The 21403-nt window shown below is 38.0% G+C and overlaps 2 protein-coding genes across 2 annotated transcripts in view; one reads left to right on the top strand and one right to left on the bottom strand.

The window, feature by feature from the left end:
- Positions 1-21403, bottom strand: part of MIOS (meiosis regulator for oocyte development) — a 124325-nt gene that overhangs the window by 51406 nt on the left and 51516 nt on the right. The gene's annotated exons all lie outside the window — the stretch shown is intronic.
- The window catches only part of COL28A1 (collagen type XXVIII alpha 1 chain), a 177858-nt gene continuing 172421 nt past the window's right edge, over positions 15967-21403 (top strand). Inside the window, exons 1-3 of the mRNA XM_086695633.1 lie at positions 15967-16120; positions 19186-19346; positions 20194-20750. Of these exons, the coding sequence (XP_086551759.1) occupies positions 19220-19346; positions 20194-20750 (684 nt within the window). The 5' untranslated portion in view covers positions 15967-16120; positions 19186-19219. The remainder of the gene's footprint in view (positions 16121-19185; positions 19347-20193; positions 20751-21403) is intronic.

A 21403-nucleotide genomic window follows, 5' to 3' on the forward strand; every position in this document is an offset into this window, starting at 1 on the left:
AAAGCGATGGAAGTAGAAATGGATTATGTCCCTTAAAAGAGAAGCTGCTTGACATCTACATTCCTTTTCTCCCTTCCAGCTGTCTGGAAAATAGGAAAAAATAAACATGCTATAGAAATGGAGGCCATGTATTAAGGAAGACAAAACTGTCCCCTTCCTCTAGGTCCCAGCCTAACTCGGAAAGCAGAGGTACCCCCTCCCTTGGATCAACCATAGATTTCTGGACCATTACACAAGAGAAAATAAACTGTGTTCTCTTAAAAATTACTGTTTGTTTAGACCTGTTTTGTTATAGTGGCTCAGCCTATTTCCTGATACCCAGGGACACTATCTATTTTATTTTCTACTTAATCTCTAGAGCCTAAAACATAGGGTATGTGCTCAATAAAAATTTGTTGAATACATCCTAAAACAATACCTTTCTCTACACTGTCCTCCAGCTAATATATTTTTCTCTCCTTCCTTTTCCATCTAAGCCTTTGTGAAAGTGTGTTGCCACCAGTTTCTTGCACTCTAAAATCCCAATAGGAATAAGTGACACTTTTCGCATTCTACTTGGAAGTCAATTCTCCTTTTTCACCAAACGGTGTTCCTTGTTAGTAAAACTGGACTGGGTCCCTTGGAAGAGAAGCTTCTTGCCATTCACTTCCTCTTCTCCCTTCCTGCCATCTGGAAAATGGCAGATGGCATTTCCTTGTGAGTAGCGTAGAACTTTGGATTTCCTATAGCTCCTGCTATATGATATGCATTCAAAAATATTTACTGAGTGGGAGAGTGCATTGTATTTTTTGAAGATTATAATGTGTCAGAGAACTTAACAGACTGCTCTGAGGTTACACTAGTCGTTTCTATCAAACGTGCATTTTGTAATGGATGCCAGAGTTACTATAGTTCAGTCTCATGGTTTTTTGTTTTCTTTTTTAATTTGAACTTCTGTGCCATTAACAAGATACCCTTCTAAGTTCCTTTACATATGGTGTGGCGATCCAGGATAGGATTTGTGTGTTGTGGTTTTAAACCAACAAAGGACAACAGCTGAAGAACTGCTGATTTCCTTCTTTAAAAAAAATTTTTTTTTAATATTTATTTATTTTTGAGAGAGAGATAGAGAGACGGGAATGAATGGGGGAGGGGCAGAGAGAGAAGGAGACACAGAATCTGAAGCAGGCTCCAGGCTCTGAGCTGTCAGGACAGAGCTCAATGTGGGGCTTGAACTCATGGACTGTGAGATCAAGACCTGAGCCGAAGTTGGAGGCTTAACTGAGTGAGCCACCCAGGTGCCTCAGATTTCCTTCTTATTTACGGCTGCCCTTAGAAGGAATTCAGTTACTATTGGAACATGCTGTGGAGTCTGTGACTGGCTAATCCCAGCTCCCTTTATTTGCACGTGCACAAAATCAGTCTGTACCTGGGAGGACCTCAAGCAGGCTGTGTGCTGTCAGCACCCAGCCACCTCCATCTCTTGAACTGTGAGATCATGACTTGAGCCTTGATCAAGAGCCGGAGGCTCAACCGACAAACCCACCCAGGTGTCCCAATGTGAGAGATCTTAAACTAGTGGTCTTCAAAAAGTATTCAAGTATACTCCCAAATCAGTGTGTAAATCAGTATACTTATTTGTATATTTTGGGGGGTTATATCTAACAATGTCATAATAAACTTACATAGCTTCAAGGATATGATTTATAGTACATTTTTAATACTTAAATTATAAATAAAATTGTTACACCACACTTTAAATGTATTTGATGAAATTTAAATATGTTAGAGTTTCTTACAGTCATTCGTTTAAAATTTTTGTGACTAAGCTATTCTTTAATTGTGGGAAACTTTATATTATTCTATTTTTTACTTCTTGATCTTGTACTTCCCTTTTACTTTCTTCCAGAATTCTTTGATAACAAACAGCTATATGGCATATACCACGTGCCAGATGCTCTACAACACAAGGCTCATTTACCACTGTCTCGGGTTAGATGCTCTGGAACCATATTTCTAGATGGAGTAGGACGTAGGATACTTGTGAAGAAGTGTTGGGATCAGCACCCATGGAAGGAAGAAAGAAGATGCAGGACTGGGCAGAGGGAAAAGCTGAGCTGTGATCCAATACCAACAAAAGCCTCAGCCAATCCATGAGAAACTTTGAAACTGGATTGGCCCTCAGGAGTTGTCTTGAATTGGGACAAGGGACTCAGGACTTTATACCACCTCACTGATGTGGATATGTCATTGATGTGACCTGTCCCTTGAAGGAAGTGTGGCTTTGAATGAGGCAATTTTCTCCAGCAAACAGTCCCCAAACACAGCTGGCTGCTGAAGGACATCTCCTGGCAACTCTCCCAGCAGCCCAAGGACTAAGTCATTTATTACTGAAGGAGGACATCTAGGAGGTGCACCATGGACTCTATCACATCTTCCTCATAACGAGGATGATACTGTTATTTTTTTCCCTGTTAACAATGAGACAATGGAGGCATGGAAATGTTAAATAAGTTGCCCTAAGATATCTCTTAAGTGGTGGAGTCCTCGAGGATATGAACCCGGACAACATGGGCCCAGCATTGTGCTTCTAACTATTGGCCCAAGCACTTCTCAAATGGAAAAGCCACTTAACCTAATTCTAAGTGTTATTAAAATAATCTTTGAAAACAGGACTTGGCAATTTTTTTTTTTTTTTTTTTTTTGTAAAGGGCAAGACAATAAATATTTTCAGCTTTTTAGGTTACTCTGTCTCTATCACAACTACTCCATTCTGTCACTGCAGGGCAACAATAGCTGTGATAGTACATAAACAAAGGGGTGGGGCTATGTTACAAGAAAACATTATTTATAGAAACAGGTAGCAGTTTGGATTAGCCTGTTAAACCCTGTTTTAGAAACACATTAAAGACAGAGGAAACACTCACAGGGTACTATTATAGGAATAAAATAGTACCGAATGGAGTAAACATAATAATTCTAACCTTGTTTTTTGAAGGCTGGAAGGAATTATGCCAACATTTCATTGGTAGATTTCTCTGTGTGATAGGCTTAAAAGTGATCATTATTTTCTTTATTATATACTTTTCTTTGTTTTCTGAAATAAAAATGTAAAGATTTTTTAATGAGAAAAACACCCAATGAATATTATTTTAAAGAGTGTAGTTGGGGCGCCTGGGTGGCGCAGTCGGTTAAGCGTCCGACTTCAGCCAGGTCACGATCTCGCGGTCCGTGAGTTCGAGCCCCGCGTCGGGCTCTGGGCTGATGGCTCAGAGCCTGGAGCCTGTTTCCGATTCTGTGTCTCCCTCTCTCTCTGCCCCTCCCCCGTTCATGCTCTGTCTCTCTCTGTCCCAAAAATAAATAAACGTTGAAAAAAAAAAAAAAAAAAAAAAAAAGAGTGTAGTTGGAGGAATTAGGATGCTAAATTCCATAATGATAGGCAGATACATCATAATCCTGTACCCATGGGATTAAGGCAGAAATAATAAAGTTTAAGCAGCATACTATATGCTTCAGGAACTGAAGCCATTCTAGGACATTTACTGCAACATGAGTGGTGCCAACATTTCCTGCTTGGCTAACTGATTCTTCACAGGGTCTCTGTTTCATTTGTGGGTAACTTGGTATTAAGGAATGAATGTGTGTGTCCCCCCTAAAGTCGATATAGTGGAATCCTAACACCTATGTGGTGACAATAGGAGATGGGGCCTTTGTGAGATAAGGTCATGAGAGCGGAGCCCTCACGAATGGAAGTAATGCCCTTACAAAAGGGACCCCAGAGAGCTCTCACACTCCTTTTCTGCCATGTGTGGACACAATGAAGTCAGCACTCTGAAATCTAGAAGAGGGTCCTCATCAGAACTTGACCACACTGGTACTCTGATCTCAGACTTCCAGCCTCCCGAACTGTGAGAAATACATTTCTGTTGTTTGTAAGCCATGCAACCTATGGTAATTTGTTACAGGAGACAGAACTAAGAAACTTGGCTTGTCCCTTCTGATGAGCACGGAAGCATGAAAGCAGTAGCCAGCAAAATACTATCAGAGCAGCACTGTTAATTCTAGTGAAACACAGGCCACCTCACTGCCTGGTCTCTTCCCCTCCTTGGATGGGATTTGAGAAAATCACATTTGGGCTTTTGAAACAGATGATTAGGCTAAATTCTGCTCGTCTCTCTGCTCCCACAGCCATTGCCCTAGTTTTGGTCTTAATTACTGCTCACCCAGACAGTAGTCTCCCAACTGGCCTCTGTCCCTACCTTTTTCCTTTAAACCCTGTCCTCTGTGTAGCTAGATTGATCTTCTTGAAGCACATCTCAAGTGACTCTCTTATGTGGAACTCTTCATTGGTTCATGTTCCCTGCAGACCAACATCCAAACTCCTCAGCCCACAGTTAAGACATCAATACTGTAAGTCTTAACTGTCGATGAGAAAGAACATTTGTGTTTTCAATGGATCAAATTAATTTTAGAATTACCTAAACCAGACAAAGCCCAAAGCAGTCGTAAAGGCACACTTCTCTTGGTAGTAAGATGAGAAAAAGATTCCCAGAACCATCACTGAAAGTTAGACATATATCTAATTATGAAGATGATGCATTCAGAACCAGTGTAATTTTGAGCAAAAGACAGGTCACAGAAAAACCAAAGCATATCTGATAGGTCTAAGCCAATAATTTGGAATGTTTCTGATGCAATGTATGATGAGTGACTATAAAACATTTAAGTGGATGATTAATTTGATTCTCATGTTCAAAATCTTGGACCATCAGCAGCTTATTTGAGAAGCTAAGCCTGACTTTCTTATTAAGTATAATTGCAACCCCAGGAAGAAATGCAAGAGGTAGGAAACCAAAAGCATAAAGAGAATCAGAATTAGAATCAGGATAGAAATGATGAAAAAATCTACTTCCTAAGGTCTAACCCTTTTGTAACTTTTGTTATCAGTCAGTTTTATAGTCATTGAAGAGTGGGGCGTATTTTTTCTTCTTGTGAAAAACATTAAAGAAATATCTGCTACTGTATACTTGAGAAGAAGTATTCAGTTTGCAATGTTTACGAGTTTGAGGAAATCTAGCTTATTAAATTCATGTATTTTCAATATGTTAGTTGTATAAATGAAGTAAAATATGTACTAATGATTTAAAGGTTAACAAATTACATATAATAGTGGATACTCCTCTCCATGTAACATGCATGAAAGCTTCTGGGATATTAAAAGGAATGTTATCACCATGAAGTTGTCCCCATTCTGGCCCAATATGTTTTTCCCATTTGATCTCTTAGAGCTAGTAGCTCTAGCCCTACTGAATTGTGCCTAATTATTTTTATATAGCACTTTTCCTGTAACATGCCTGCTAGCGTAAGCAGTTAGATACACATGAGCAGAAGGGGATAAAGGAAGATAACAGAGGGACAAATGCCAGGGACTACCCCATCTCTGCCAAGAGGCTGCCCCAGTTCCCTTAGACCAACCCCTTTTTTGGCCTAGCACAGACTGATAAGCAGAAGATACTGGGTACAGGGACTTCCCCAACTTCGGAGCATGCACACTTATGAAAGACCATGTGCACTAGTAATTCTGAGGCTGTAATGATATCATTATAATACCATGTGCAATGCGGTTTGGGCCCCCAACATGGGTTACGCCTACACTCATGGGAAGATGACTAACACAGACTTACCAGAAAGGTTGGAGGGGAGGAAACCAAGGCAGACCCAAGATGGAGTGATAATAATAAGATGAGAGGGAGGAGACCAAATAAACCCCATAAAAGAACACAATGAGAAACTCAGCATGCTGCACCCCTACCTTTGGGTCAGTCCTCTCCTCTGTCTTTGGAGTGTACTTCTGCTACATAGAAGACCTTTGCTACTTTAACTCTCTATCTCTCTATCGGGTCTCTCAACCGAATTCTTTTCTTTGAGAAGACAAGAACTGAGGAATTCCACAATCCACCGCCCAGGAATACACCTTTGTTCCTTTTTTTTTTCTGGAATGTCCTTCTCCAAGAATTAGAAAAATTAAATTCTATTCATCCCACAAAATATATCACTCAGTTCCTCTTTGAAGTCTCCTATAGCTGGAAGTAATGTCTATCTTCCCAAACTCCTTAGCACCCTGCCTACTGTGCCTAGGTTAGATCCTTTGACTCTTCACACACACACACACACACACACACACACACACACACACATAATTATATACTGTAATAATGCTATTACCTATTATATTGCAATATATTTATATAGTTTATGAATTTCTTGAGGGTGGGATACGTTACAGTCATCATTGTTCCCCTCATTATTTATTAAATCATGATGAAAGAAATGCATAATGAAAAGTTACACAACTATATGAATGCTTCCATTCCAACTCAAAAATTTAAAAATATTACTGTGAAAACAGTATTGAAGGAAATGTCTTGAAATTCATATATTCCCACCATGCACAACTGTTTTCATTTCTCTGTTTCTGTTTCGGGATTTATCCATGCTCATACAACATGTTTGTTTGAGTAATAAGATGTTAAAAATAAATTTGTCATTTCTAGTAACTAGCTAAAGCCCCGCTAGACTGGGACAGAATAATAGGTGATGATTACTCCCACATTCCAAAGTGAGATGCTACCACCGTGCAGGGCTAGAATAGATTTTGTAGACTAAAGACCCCAAACCCTCCTGAAAGGGGCTTGAAACTGAAGAATCTGAGAGAGATTTCTTTGAAGAAATTCATGTCCAGAAAATCTTACTCCTAATTCCCTAGGAGAGATCTGAGAGTGCTGTTGTCCATGGAGGGCTTGATCTGTACAAGCTGGAACAGAGACACTTGTAGAGAACATGATGGTCTGTTGTCTGAGCCATGCCTGAAAACTCCAAAGGCCAGCTTGGTTGTTCTGAAGGTTGGAAAGAACTTTCATTCCTGGAGTTTGTCAGGATAAACGATGCCTGAGTGTACCCTGTGGACAGGATGAGGGCCACAAGGGCAAGAGAGGCAGCATAACCCAGTCAATAAGAGGGCTTTCTGGTGGGAGTAAGGTGACCTCAGCTGAGAGACACTGGAGGTGTTCCTTTGGGAATAGGCTGGGTGAGAGGAGGGGGAGTTCAACCCCCACCCCCACCCCCACAGAAGAGACCTAGCTGGCTTTAAAAGAACATGGGATGAGAGATCCCCAGTGACGCAGTCTCCCAAAGAATGAGGGAGAACTCCACAGTGGAGAAAGAGATCACTTTAATACCTTCCAAAACCACCGCAAGGCAGTGAAGTAGTTCTTTCCTGCTGGTCTACCTGCTCTTCGTGAGTGTGTGAAAGACAGACAGACACAAAGTGGGGAAGTGGGAGAGTTGACTATGCCCCTTTTCCTATTGCAGGCTTCCAGCTTGAAGTGAATCCCAGCTGAGGAGAGGAGAATCTTCAAGCTCAGAGTTTGGACTACTATATGGGAATAGATATTTTGATTATGGAAAGAAGATAGTGTTTATAATTAAATGTGAAAGAAATGATTTTTATATAAAAGACTGACCCAAAGACTTAGGGCACCAACCTGTGATCCAAGTGGCAAAAAGGGAAAAAAAAAATATAAATATATATCATATATATCATATATATATATATATATATATATATATATATATATATATATATGATATATATCCTGGCCTCAAAAATAGAAACAAAAGGACGGTGGGAAGTAAAATAAAGTTATTCTATAATGCATCCTATGGAGTCCTGCATATTCAACAGATTGGTGATACTCAAATGGAATCAAATGAGCAAAAAAAACAGTATGCATCCAAAATTTCAAGTTTTTAATAAGTTAATACAAATGATAAGATATAATAGGGGCACCCGGGTGGCTCAGTCGGTTGAGCATCTGACTCATGACTTTGGCTCAGGTCATAATCCCAGGGTTGTAGGATCAAGCTCTGCATTGGTCTCTGCTCTAAGTTTGGAGCCTGCTTGAGATTCTCTCTCTCTGCCCCTCGCCCCACTCATCCACATACGCTCTCTGTCTGTCTGTCTGTCTGTCTCTCTCAATAAATAAATAAATAATAAAATAATAAAATTGAAAAAATATATAATAAATTGCAAACAAATTTATACTTTTTATACCAAAATATTAATTGCATGAAAAGTGTGTTGTTACACAGGGCTGAAACCTATAGTTCTGCAGGTTATGTATTACATGACTCTGGAAGGGCCATTTGCATTGTGGTTATTATGACAGTTGTCGGGCAGTAAAAGTCTTGAGAAAAATACACTTTTCTAGTATGGGGTATGATCCTCTATATTACATGTGTAATACTGTAAAAGGAATGGACTATGTATCATTAGAAGCATTCACACATGGTGTATAAATTAGGCAAATGCTCAGGCTATTAGAACATTATTTTGTGATGATGGATGTTGATACAGGAAACTTGGACGAATGTGTGTTAGACTATCGTGCCCATCATTCAGGATAAATCTAACTCCTTCTCCTATGGGGAGGTGTGAATAGTGGGAGGAAAGAGATACCAACAGTTATACACTAACATAAGTACCATAGAAAAATGAAAGAAGGGGAATATTTGCTAAAGAAAATGGAAATATCAGTCAACATCCCTGTTAGAACTATAGTCAGGCATCAATTGCAACCAGAGGTTGACTAAGGATACAAGAATTTGGCAAAAATAAATGAAAGCATTCTATGAGAATCAAGTTGCTATATGGAATTCATAATGCAGAAATTTGTATATCTTGTTATTATTTGTAAGTAACACCTATAAATACACTATATACTCCTTATATCAGTAACATTTATAATAAGCTTACATAAACTTGTGTACATATGTATACACACTTTTTTTTCAGAGAGCCAGTTGCTAAATCCTCTTCAGCAAACTACTGGACGCTGTGCTTTTTCATTTCCTTTCCTTTCCTAAGCCAATTAGGTAGTAAGCTCTTTGGTTCTGTTTCCTAAGTATTTCTCAGAATTGTTCACTTCTTTCCATCTCTGCTGCTGGTATTTGAGAGTCTTATCTTTCATTGGTATTTTGCTAAGTTTCCTTATAGGTCTCTCAGTCTCCAGGTTTGCTTCCCTCCAATTAATTCTTCACATAGCCAGTAGAGTGATTTTCCTAAAATGAAAATGTGATCATGTCTCTCCTCTGCTTAAAACTATTCAGTGGCTCCTTGTTGCTTTCAAGATAAAGTCTAAACCCTTTAGCATGGCATCAGAGAAATGTCTATTTATCTTCTGCTCCCTGGACTTCCAACTTCTGTGTCACAGTGTGGACCGGGTGCCTTCTTCCCAGGTCTCTTTTATAGATATCATCGTACTGTATTGTCATTACCTGTTTTTTTTCACTAAATATTTTTTAATGAAAATTTTCAAACATACAGAAAAGTTGACAGAATTACACAGTAAACTCACTACCCACCATCTAGATTCCATGATTAACATGTGATCAATAACGGACATATTTGCTCCATCATATATCTATCCATCTACACATGGCTTTATCCATCTTCTTTTTATCTGATGCATTTCAGACTAAGTTGTGGGTAACAGTGTATTTTGCTTCCAAACACATCAACATGGTATCATTAACTAGCATTTGTCTTTCGATTACTTAAAAAATATTTTTTTGGTAAAATTTGCCACTGCCTTTTACTTCCTTATCTCTTTCACTGAGCTGAAGTGACTAGGTGTTATTTATTTTTTACCCAATGCCTCACATATACTAGGAACTGTATGTGAGTTAATGCTTGTTAAATAAATACGTTTGGAATTTCATCAGATGTTAGTTTCTTGATTCATACATAAAAGTAATTTTGCCATCTCTTTGACTTACTCTCTTATTTCCTTACCCAGAAAATTTTATAGAAAGCAATTTACATTCTACCCATTCAGCATCGTAAGCAATTAAGAATTTTAATCTGTTAATGATAGTAGGCAAGCGGACTCTCACACTGTGTCTTTCCACAAAGCCCCACAAGGTGGTGCCCAAATATCTTTTTTCAATCAATAGTCCCTCAAGACCCAGGGTCAGTCCTAATTTGCGTATTTGGCATTTCCGAATTTGGTCAATTAACATAATGGAAAATATATAATTAAGTAAAAATTACATTAAAAATTATGTAAAGAGAGAAGTTAAGATGGCAGAGTAGTAGGGGGACCCTATGATTGCCTGATCCCTGGAACACAGATGGATAATTATCAAATCATTCTGAACAGCCAAAAAAATAGACCTGAGGTCTGAGAGACCAAACTGCACAAGGAGAGGGAGAAAAGAGGCCACATTGTGGAAGTAGGAGGAAGCATTGCATTGTGATTTTCTGTGTGGACTCTCACACCTGGTTTTTAATTCTGGACTCTAGAAATTGCATATGTGATCTTGAGCTCGTTGCAAGATGCCTTTGTCCCTCAATTTCCCCATCTGTAAAATGAGAATGATAAAATAGTACTAACCTCCCAGGGTGGTTCAACAGGGCTGACACTTGCAGCACTCAGCTAGACAACTTGCCAGGAACACCTTCTTGGCTTCTGCTCTCCAGACTGCTTGTCCCCACTCTGTAGCCAGTTCTTGGAAATTGTGCTGCTCCAGGAACACACGTGTGCTGCCAATTTCCACAGCAATCCCTTGGCCTGCTGGGCGGAACCCCATCTCCCTACCATTGCTCATCATGGTGCTTCATCTACTCAAAAGACTCTCTTCTCACTTCTCTGGTTACTAAGTTTTCCCCTCCCTGCAAATTCCTCTCAAGCCTCACTAAATCCCCAAATCTTGGTGATCTGTTTTCCACATTGGCCCATCTGCTCTGAACACCTTCAAATCAAAGAATCCTTGCACTTAAAGCGCTTCATTATTTAAGTCCTGACACTTAGTGTACTGGCTTCTGAATTTCTTAAGTAAAAAAGCTTTCTCCCTAAAAAAATTATACATGTGTAATTTCAGAGTCTATAGTTCTGGATATAAATAATAAATAATGACTATAATATACACCTTATACTTGTGTAGAGTGTTATTTTATTAAAATATTTTTCATATCCTAAAATAGTAAAAATATTAACTCACCTCAGGTCTCTTTTGCTGTAAACTTTGTCCATGAATAGTCTACTCTTATTGCAGAATTTAAAAGGACAGAAACTATATAGGAGAAACTACATAATTTAGATGTAATGCAAACAGTTGACTCTATTACTTCAAATAGGGACAATGTTCTGTAAACCAGAGTTGTCATGGGTTGGTATAATGTGGCATAATGTTACTTAATGTTCTTAAAGCATTTTAGTTCCAGAAATTTGAATTATTTTACAAACTTCCTTTTGGGGGATATTCTTATTAAATCACAAAAGGACTGACCACAACATCCAGATGGGTGTTGAGTTTCTGAAACTTACACATACAGATGATGATGTCTTCTTATATTTCTGGATGTATTTTGATTAGGTATCAATAATATGCACAGTTGGTCACTGAAATCTTTGTAATAATCCCCAGCTTCTCAGGCGAACCTACCCAAACCCAGAGGAGACAGTTCTTCAAGGACTGGTGTTCATTGCCTTTGATAGTCCAGGCATACATAGTGAGATGTGAGACTCATTACATGCAGGAATTTAGCTCATGATAATTTGTCCTGAGCCATTGGCCTCTAAAGCAAATCCATATTTTTCAAACATATATTGTAGGGGCGCCTGGGTGGCGCAGTCGGTTAAGCGTCCGACTTCAGCCAGGTCACGATCTCGCGGTCCGTGAGTTCGAGCCCCGCATCAGGCTCTGGGCTGATGGCTCGGAGCCTGGAGCCTGTTTCCGATTCTGTGTCTCCCTCTCTCTCTGCCCCTCCCCCGTTCATGCTCTGTCTCTCTCTGTCCCAAAAATAAATAAAAAACGTTGAAAAAAAAAATTTTTAAAACATATATTGTTGGCCATAGACCAGCATCCTTTTTCTCCTGCTGTGGCACAAACCTGGACGGTACAAAGGCCAAGCAATCCTGAGGGCTTCAGGATTAAAGAAAGATGGCCAGCTACCACACAAAGATCTAAACTCTATTCCCTCACCGACTCATGCTAGGACCTTTGGGTGGGTCACAACACCTACCTCTAGTTTATCATCTGTGAAATGGAAAAATCAAATAGAAGTTGTGTCTAAGTTTCCTTTCAGTTCTGATATTTGATGCTCTTCTTTGCCCCTCATACAAGAAAAGCTCCAATACCATCTAGTGGGAAATTAAATAATTCACCCCAATACAGTACTACATTAAAAAAATTTTTTAATGTTTATTTATTTTTGAGAGAGCGAGAGAGAGCAAGAGAGACAGAATCCAAAGCAGGTTCCAGGCTCTGAGCTGTCAGCACAGAGCGTGACGCAGGGCTTGAACTCATGAACCATGAGATCATGACCTGAGCCGAAGTCAGACACTTACCTGACTAAGCCACCCAGGCATCCTAGTATAATATTTTCTAATACCTGAAAGTAAAATCAACTAAACGAAAAATAGAAAATATTTTCTCCATTAAAACAAGAGTTTGGGCAAGGCTTAAATAGATCTGATCTTTCTTTTTTAGTGGACTCTGCATGAAAAAGTTAATACTGCCCTATCCACTAACTGAAGGGAATAATTTTGAAAAAACAAACAAAAATTAAAAAACCTTAACATTCAAACCTATGGTACCACAAGACCTAAGCACTTTGAGACATTTATCAGACAGGAAAATTTTAAATTTTTCCAGAGAGTACTCTGGTTTTTTGGCATGAATTAATTTGATCGTAGTAAAGAATAAATGCAAAAAGGAAATATCAATATTGAAGGAAAATTTTAAAGAAAGATTTTAACAATTGAGATTGGGACAGTGGGAATTTATGCTGTCACGGTGGTCTAGGGCACTGTGTGTTACATTTGTGACACGATTACTCAAGCTGAAGACCAAATGACAAACAATCCAGATATATCAGGGAACAAACAATACAAACCGTAAGTGAGTAAAGAGAATGCAGAAGAGTCAACTCAATCAGCATTTGGTGAGGGGAGGTGCGCTGTAGTCACACTGCTCCATACTGAAGCAATGACACATTGCCTATGTTTTATTACCAATGATAATTTTCACTTCCTTGTTGTCTTTGAATATTTTTAATCCTTTCCTTAGTTGATAAACAGAACCAAATCCATTTTGGTGTCCCTCTAATTTACGGATGAATGACATGAGAGAATGTTCAAGTCATACCCTTAGAGCCAAGAAAGATGGTGAATCCCAGAAGCTCCAGAGCTTTGGGGCAAAAAAACCAAAAACAAAACAAAACAACAACAACAACAACAAAAACCAAAAAAACCCAACTCTACTATCTCAAGATTTTATACGGAAAAATAATAGAAGGGGACCTCTAATGATTACAGATAACTCCAAATTGGGCAAAAAAGTCTTTGGCTTCTCCATTCTGAGTTGATAATGTTCTTTTCTATTCTAGATCAGCACTGTGAAAGGTCAGGGAAATTGGGAGAAGATTGTGAAACATTATGCTATAGCTTGGTCTTGGTCCAGATGTATAACTTCAATACAAGTTTGATCTGATATGTTACTTAGCCTTTTCATTATTTCTGTAACCTCAAGCAGATAAAACCTTCCAATATACACAAGTCATCCCAGACTTTGATTCCTTTTAAATGTTTCTAGGACCCCAAATACCATCATTACTGAAACGGACATCTCGGCACTGGTACCAAAACAAATAAAGCCAACATAGATTCTACTGTGGTAGAGTATTAAACATTTTTGAAAAAGATGCGAAAAGATTCCTTGTCTAGTAAATCTCTGGAAGAGAACAAGCTATTGTATCACAGTTCTCAAGTGATTGATAAATATGAAAAAATTAGTTCGAGTAATCACTCAATAAATATTTCTTGAGTACTTATTCTAGGCCATTACAGTAATAATAGTAAAAATAGTGTGCTTCTTTCTTCTATGAAGACTTTGCTACAGCCAGCACTGTGCACAGTAATAGAAAAATTAGAGATATTAAGGTAGATGTTGTCTAGTGGGTGTATAAAGGAGGTAGCGCCCCTATAAGCAATAACAAAAGCATAATGAAAATTAAAAAAAAAAAAAGGTCTTTGCTACAGAACAACTGTCAGAAGGTCATGGACTCCAAGTTGCCTTTTCTAGTCATCATCATTCTCCATGTTCCCTTATTTGGACTGTGTATGTCCAATTGCACACTAATTGAAGACCACCCATTAGGATTAAGACTGCATTCTTCACCAGCCATTTTGCTTCTCCGTGCGTAAAGCCAATTGCCTTATATAACTAGCCTTTTCATGTAAATGGACAGAAGATTTTCTTCAGAGTCATCTACCCAATCAACCAATGTAGTGCTGATTGCCACACCTAGGAATGAAAGGTGGAAAACCCTGGGTGTGGGTTACCCTATTTGACCTTGGGGGATGAAAGGAAAACGATGAGCAGGCAGGACTCCAACCTGTCACCAACTTCAGTCAGAACACTTCTGAAGCAGGAGGGCTTTAGTCCATTTCTCCCCTCCAGGAGTTGCCTGGTTGCTTCTTAGAGGTATTATTATTATTCCGCAAGTTGGTACTTTACCCCAGAAAAAAAAGGAATTGACCTGAAAAAAAGCCACTTCCTTGTCCCACGATTCTCATCTCACAAAAGTGATAAGTGTGGCAAACATCCACAGGTTATTTAAGGTATATATGTGGTTGCTTCCTGGGAAATTCCATTTGTACTTCTGCACAGTTACCCACTGTTTTTCTATTACCAAAGCCTCACAAAATTTCCTCGGTTCCTCAAAAACTGCTTTGTGGTGCAGAAACCATGAAAACATGAACGTTTACCCAGACACGTAATTTAATAATGCGTTAGTTGTTGTAAGTGAGGCTCAGGGTTCAGATACATCTGAGTTAAGATCCTGTTCTGGCATTCTCTAGCATTAGTATGACAGTGAGAAAGTCTTACCACACTCTTCTCTGCCTCAACATCCTCATCTGCAAAATGAATTCTTACAACACTTACTGTACCGTAGGTGGTGATGCTTTGGGAGGGCTAAATGCCATTATGTGAATGAAGCATTTAGCGCAGTGCCTCACACCTGGTAAAATGTTCATGAAGTAGAAGCTATTATGTTACAATAAGTGTATCTGTAAATGTCAAAATGCTTTCCTAAGAAGGCTACTTTTAAATAATTATAACGTGAAGATTTGTGTTGCTATCTCTGATCATCTTGCTACTCTCTGTGAGACAGTTCCTTGAGAAGCCTGTCTGTTACTTGTCTAGGAGTCGAGTGGCTTCGTGGCAGTATGTTTTGCACTGATAAACATCTTAATATGGGTTGTAACCAGAAGGTAGAAAACAGGAAAAAAGAGAACGGAGCCACTTCAGTGACTACCTTTCTGGAACAGAGAGCTCAGAATATGACCACTGTAAACCTAGCTCTTGTGTTATACTTTGGAAGGATCTTGATAAATAATTATTCACTCCCTCATTTCATAAATGGGAAACTGAGGTCCCCATATTAGAGACAAAACCAGAACTAAATTCAGATCACTCTTTCACTGTATATAATACCAATGGTAGTATGAAAAATTTCAAAAATCACAGACATAGAAAGGCTAGAATAAGGAACTTCTCTATACTCTTCATTCAGCTTCAATAATTTCAATCCATTGCCTCTCTTGAAAAACCAGTTTTGCATCTGAGTCTGTTGTCATTTACACTCCCTCACAGAGCAGTTAGGAACTAGTATCACACAGAGCACACCCCAGGCAAAGAAATGTAGAAACAGAAGGAGGATATGGTATGAGACACAAAGGCAGGCTGTCAATAAATGCCGAAAATGTAGAAAATCTGCTCAAGTTATTTTTATAACAGTTTGGAGAACATAGACTTGTTCCAAGAGGACACTGTTCCTTTAAATTACTTACTGATCCCACCCAGATCTTGCACCCTGGCCAAATGCCTGACCACTCTTGCTTTAACTTAGGCTAATAAACACAAATAAAAGATTGCAAAAGTTCCAAAAGCAAAGATAATTTTTTTTTCCACAGAACAGAACAATATCAAATAGCTAACTCCATCCCCAACAATGGTCCTTGCCGTTGGCATTTGCTTAATCAGTCTTTAATTCCAGTTTGACAAACTTTATAAGGTAAGACATAACTGTTTTATTTTAATCACTTGAAATCAGAGAAGACCACCTAGGCACTGTGGAAGACTGCAAGGTGTGCATACTTATTATGTGAAGAAAGCTGAAAATAATAGCTGATAGAAAAATTTTCTATCCTCTGCCATTACTTTAAATTAATTATTAGAAAAATATAAATAATTGTTAAAATGTAGACATTTAAAATTTATGTCAAAATTATTTGAAAATTGATTTTTAATTCACAGGCTACTACATAGCATTGCAATGATGTTAATATCTTTTGGGACCTCTTTTTCTTAATTTGGAACATATTTTTATAACTCAGTATTAATTACAGAATGTTTTATACCTTGGTTAGTTTGGCAATTTGAATAAAGTGCTCATTTGATAATTTTATCTTTATGTGAAATAAATGCTATGCAAACACTGTGAATACAATTGGTAAACTCTGCTGAAAGAATTTTAGTTTTAAAACATCATAACATATGAAGTCTCTTGGATTTATTGATGCTGATATTTACCCAAAATAAATTTTAGACAAAAAAGGCAAATATATAGCATTTGGTTAAAGATAATCGTTGTCTCTGCATTTATAAAATGCCACTTATAGTAAACACAGAGGTTTTTATTTCTTTTCTTTCTTTCTTTCTTTCTTTCTTCCTTCTTTCTTTCTTAATTTCTTTTATTTAACTTTTATTTATTTATATCTTTTATTCTTTTATCTGAATTTATAAATTTCTTTTATTTACCTTTTATTTAATGGCATTTTCCCCCTGAAACCTATTTTGCTTGTATATGATGTCTAAATGAGCAAAAGGTAAGAATTATTGAAAACTGAGGCAAAATAAAACATGGCAAAAATGATTAGAAATGACTGTCTCTTACTATGCCAAACTAATAAAAAAGAAAGAGATTTCAGAAAGGCTGTGGAACTAGAAACCAAACGTATAAGGGTATCCTCAGGCTAATACCAGTAAAGAGAGAGGAATAGCAAGACTGCTTTGGGAGAGCTGGATAAAAAATAACAGAGGAAATAGTAATAAAATATGAGATTGTGATTGTTGCTAGTGAAGACGTTGTGACGGTGACCATTGTATAGAAAAAGCTTCAGGTGTGAATTCATGGTTATATGACCAACCCCCCCCCCAAAAAAAAAACAAAAACAAAAACAAACAAACAAACAAGTAAACACACACACACAACTGTATGAGTAAGTGCTTAGTTTTAGGGAAGACAAGTCTTTATTTAAAGACAGCATTTCCAAAGCCCAAAATGAGGCCAACAAATGAGAAGAAAGTGGTTTTCTGCTCAGGGTCCTGCATGGGAATCATCTTCTTTAGATTTTTTTGAAGAGTTGTATTGATCGTGTAGCTTGTAAAATCGTCTTATTTTCAATGAAATTAAATCCTCAGTCTCTTATTCCTATAACTTCTGAGATGCTTCTTATAATAATGGGCTCAACGAAAGGGAAAGGTCATATGTCACACCAGGGACGTGGTGTTATTCCCCTGGCCTGCCCCCCTGAAAATGCAATAGCAGCTGTGTTTTGCCACACAGCCTTATTTTTACGTTAGTCTTCAGTTAAACTTGTACTTCCTTCTGCATTCTTCTCTTTGGTTAACAAGGGATTACTTGAGGGAAGGATGTCCTTTATGTGTTTTATTTCCTCAGGAAACTTCTTGTTCTTCTTTTTTAAACATTCAGCTGTCTTCACATCTTAACATACCTGATCTGAAAACTGTTGACATCTGGCCGATTGCACTTGATGCACTTGCCAAAGAGGAGCTTGGCCAGACTGATACAGAGTCAGCTTAATAAACTTCCTGCTAGGCGATATTACTTGAGGAGCAGATTATGGCATGGAGCCATCCATTGGTTCATCCTCAACCCAACAGCTTTGATTCCTTTTTGGGTTTCTCTATCTGGCATATATGAAAGAAGTCAGTGATCCATTCCATTCCTCACTACCTTTGCATATATTTCCACCCCCTATTTGAGCCTGGAAAAATCATGCTCATGATTTCCTGGTTCCCATTCCCTGAAGGCAAAGTGAAGGAAAATGTGATTTCCTTTTCCAGAACTTCTGAAGTCAGTATAGTTTAAGAAGGAGAGCATTTCCAAACCATGCAGAACATTGTTTCAAAAAAGCCTTTTTGTTCCTTCTCCAGTATACTGAGCTAGCCACATGTGAGTTTTCTCTTGCCAGGGAAGCCTGTGGGTTTAAAAGTCATCCAGCGGATAGCTGGGCATATTGAGGGATGAAGATGGCCGAAGATTTAATACAGGATTAGAGTTTTCATTGTTAATTGACCCAGAAAAATAGTTTCACAGGAATGTTCAGAGGAAGTGTGTTCTGATATCAAGTCTTATTTCTGCCCATCAGTTCTTCGCTGGAAGAACAATGTTGCTGAGCAAATCTGCTATTTTTGTTCTCATACTCATTTGATTCATTGGATATGCAGCTGTAGTCCAGCTTGGAACTCTGTTGTAGATGAAGTTTCCAAGCAAGAGCATAAAAGAGAAATGATGTTCTATGGGAGTACAAGGGCAATTTCATTTTTGACTAGCCTTTTGAAGTCACTAAAGTTGTGCATGTATTATTAAGACTGGAATGATGGTGGTTCTCTACAACCCTGTAAAAATATTGAGATCATCAGGAATTAGTTATAATGAAACAACCATGTAGCAATCTGATATCACCTTGAAGAATGTGGAAATGTCAAAACAGACCCTATGCTTGAACCATGGTCATCATACAGAGTGGGACTGAAGTGTTCTCAAATGGCTTTTCCCACTCTCTGCTTCTCATAATAAAATGGGAAATTCAGATTACTTGGCTGTAATTCTTTGACTATATAGAAATATTCAGTAATAAGTGTTGGCTTGTGGTGCCATGATTTATTTCAATTAAAATCTTCTAAAATCTCAGTGTAGATGTTTTTCTGGAAATATGAATGAAAACCCTTTTCTCTTGTCACATGCTGGTTTTCAATTCTGCTGGCTTGAAATTAAAAAATACCAAACATTTTATTTTACCAAAGTATTTATAACTGATTTTTCTATTAAAGGTGCTACAAGACAGATGACCTTTCACCACCTGCCATGATGTGGAACAGACATTTTGTCTTCTATCTCCTGCTTTTGCCAGCTTTTATGAGTCAAACAATACATGGACAAAGAAAGAAAGGATCAAAGTCCAATTTACTTGCAAAGAAAAATAACTTCCAGGGTAAAAAAAAAAAAAGTTTTTTTTTAATGATTAGTTTTAGCCTGAATATTTTTTTCTGAATAACACTTGATATAAATATCAAACCATACATATATAAAAACATATGTAATATTCTATTTTAATATAATTATGTTGTGATAATAATATACCTTGTATACATACAAAGGATACTTATAAAAACTTTAGATGTTTTAGAGCCCTTGTACATTCATTATCTCATTTGAGCCTCACAGTAGCTTTATAAAATAGTAATGACAGAAAGTGCCACTCTCATAAAGAAATGGCAGCCCAGAGAGATTAAATGGCATATCTCAGGCCGTAGACAAATGAACTAGTAAGATGCAGAGCTAGAATTCAAGCTCAAGTTCTCTGTTTTTAAGATTCCCCCTTATTGCTAAAGTGATGTGTATAGTTGTTTTCTCCCTGGATTTCAAAAAAGCTAAAAAAAAAAAAAAAAAAATCCCCAAACCAACTATCCGAACAAGATGAAGCCTCATGAATGTGACATAGAACCTGAGATTTAGGCAAAGTGTTGTTTACGTCTAGACAGCTTTGCCCAATATTTGCTGGATTTCTAAGCAGCTTTTACTTTGAGGAGATGCTCGATATACATGGTATTTTATTTGTTGGCTTTTCATTTGCATGATTTTAAGAGGCAAAGAATTTCTAGATTTGGAAAGAGATGTAGTTCTTCACAACTTAAGCCCCATCTCCAAGGCACCTCTCTTTTGCACTCCCCTCTCCTCTCCAAAACAACACACATCCCACCACCTCAGGGCTTTCCTTAGGCAAAGTGGTTTCCTGATTAGGAACAAATATTTTGCCTAACCTGTTTGTTCTATTTCAGACTCTACTTGCTTCATAGATGTGGTCTTCATTGTGGACAGCTCTGAAAGTTCTAAAATTGTTCTCTTTGATAAACAGAAAGATTTTGTGGCTAGCTTGAGTGACAAGGTTTTCCAACTGACCCCGGTTCGCTCCTTGAAATATGATATCAAACTGGCAGCACTTCAGTTTAGCACCTCTGTCCAAATTGATCCACCTTTTTCTTCTTGGAAGGATCTGCAGACTTTTAAACAGAGGGTCAAATCTATGAATTTCATTGGGCAAGGCACCTTCTCCTATTATGCAATCTCCAATGCCACTAGTTTGCTTAAGAGAGAAGGGCGTAAGGATGGTGTGAAAGTGGCTTTGCTGATGACTGATGGCATTGACCATCCAAAGAATCCAGATGTCAAGAGTATTTCTGAAGACGCCAGAACTGCAGGAATATTGTTTATCACCATTGGACTTTCCACTGTCGTCAATGAAGCCAAACTTCGTTTGATATCTGGGGAATCATCCAGCGAGCCCATTCTACTGTTGAGTGATCCCACACTTGAAGATAAAATTCAAGATCGCCTGGTAGGTACTTGAGGAGTGGGTCTTATATATATATTTCCAACCATAATATTGATACCTTAATTATAAATTCTGTGAGGATAGATACTGGGTCAGAAAGATAAAGGAAAAAGAATCCACCTTGGAAATAGCTAAGAGAATCTTTCCGAAGTCTCTCCACTTCCTTGATAGTTTACACCAGATAAACTGGGAAAGTACCAGAGTTCCTGCTCTGGAATTGCATTCCTAACTTTATTGCTGAGAATGAAGACCACATCTATGAAGCAAGCAATGCTGAGAATTTGGGAAGAATTACTTTCCAGTTATACACTTCAGTCTCCTGTTTATACATCCTGGGATCACGAACACTGCTGACTTATATTCAATTTGTGGTCAACTTGTGGTCTGCAGTATTTGTACTAAGTTGGGTTTTTTCCCCATTTAACATCTGCAGAAACGTTTTGACTCAATATGTCACCTACAGCAATATTATGCTACTCAAGCAAAGTTCATAGACTTCTAATTTTTTCATTATGTCCTTGTTTCTTAGGTGTTCGCAAGCCCACCCAATGTAAAATCACCTGCAACCTTCAGTCACCCAACAGTTTCTCCCACATATCAATGAGTGCCATTTGATTGGTCTGATTAGCTATGTCGATGCTTTTCTTTGCTGATTG

The sequence above is a fragment of the Puma concolor genome, chromosome A2 (genome assembly GCF_028749965.1).
Source record: "Puma concolor isolate L17-30 chromosome A2, mPumCon1.1.hap2, whole genome shotgun sequence".
NCBI lineage: Eukaryota > Metazoa > Chordata > Mammalia > Carnivora > Felidae > Puma > Puma concolor.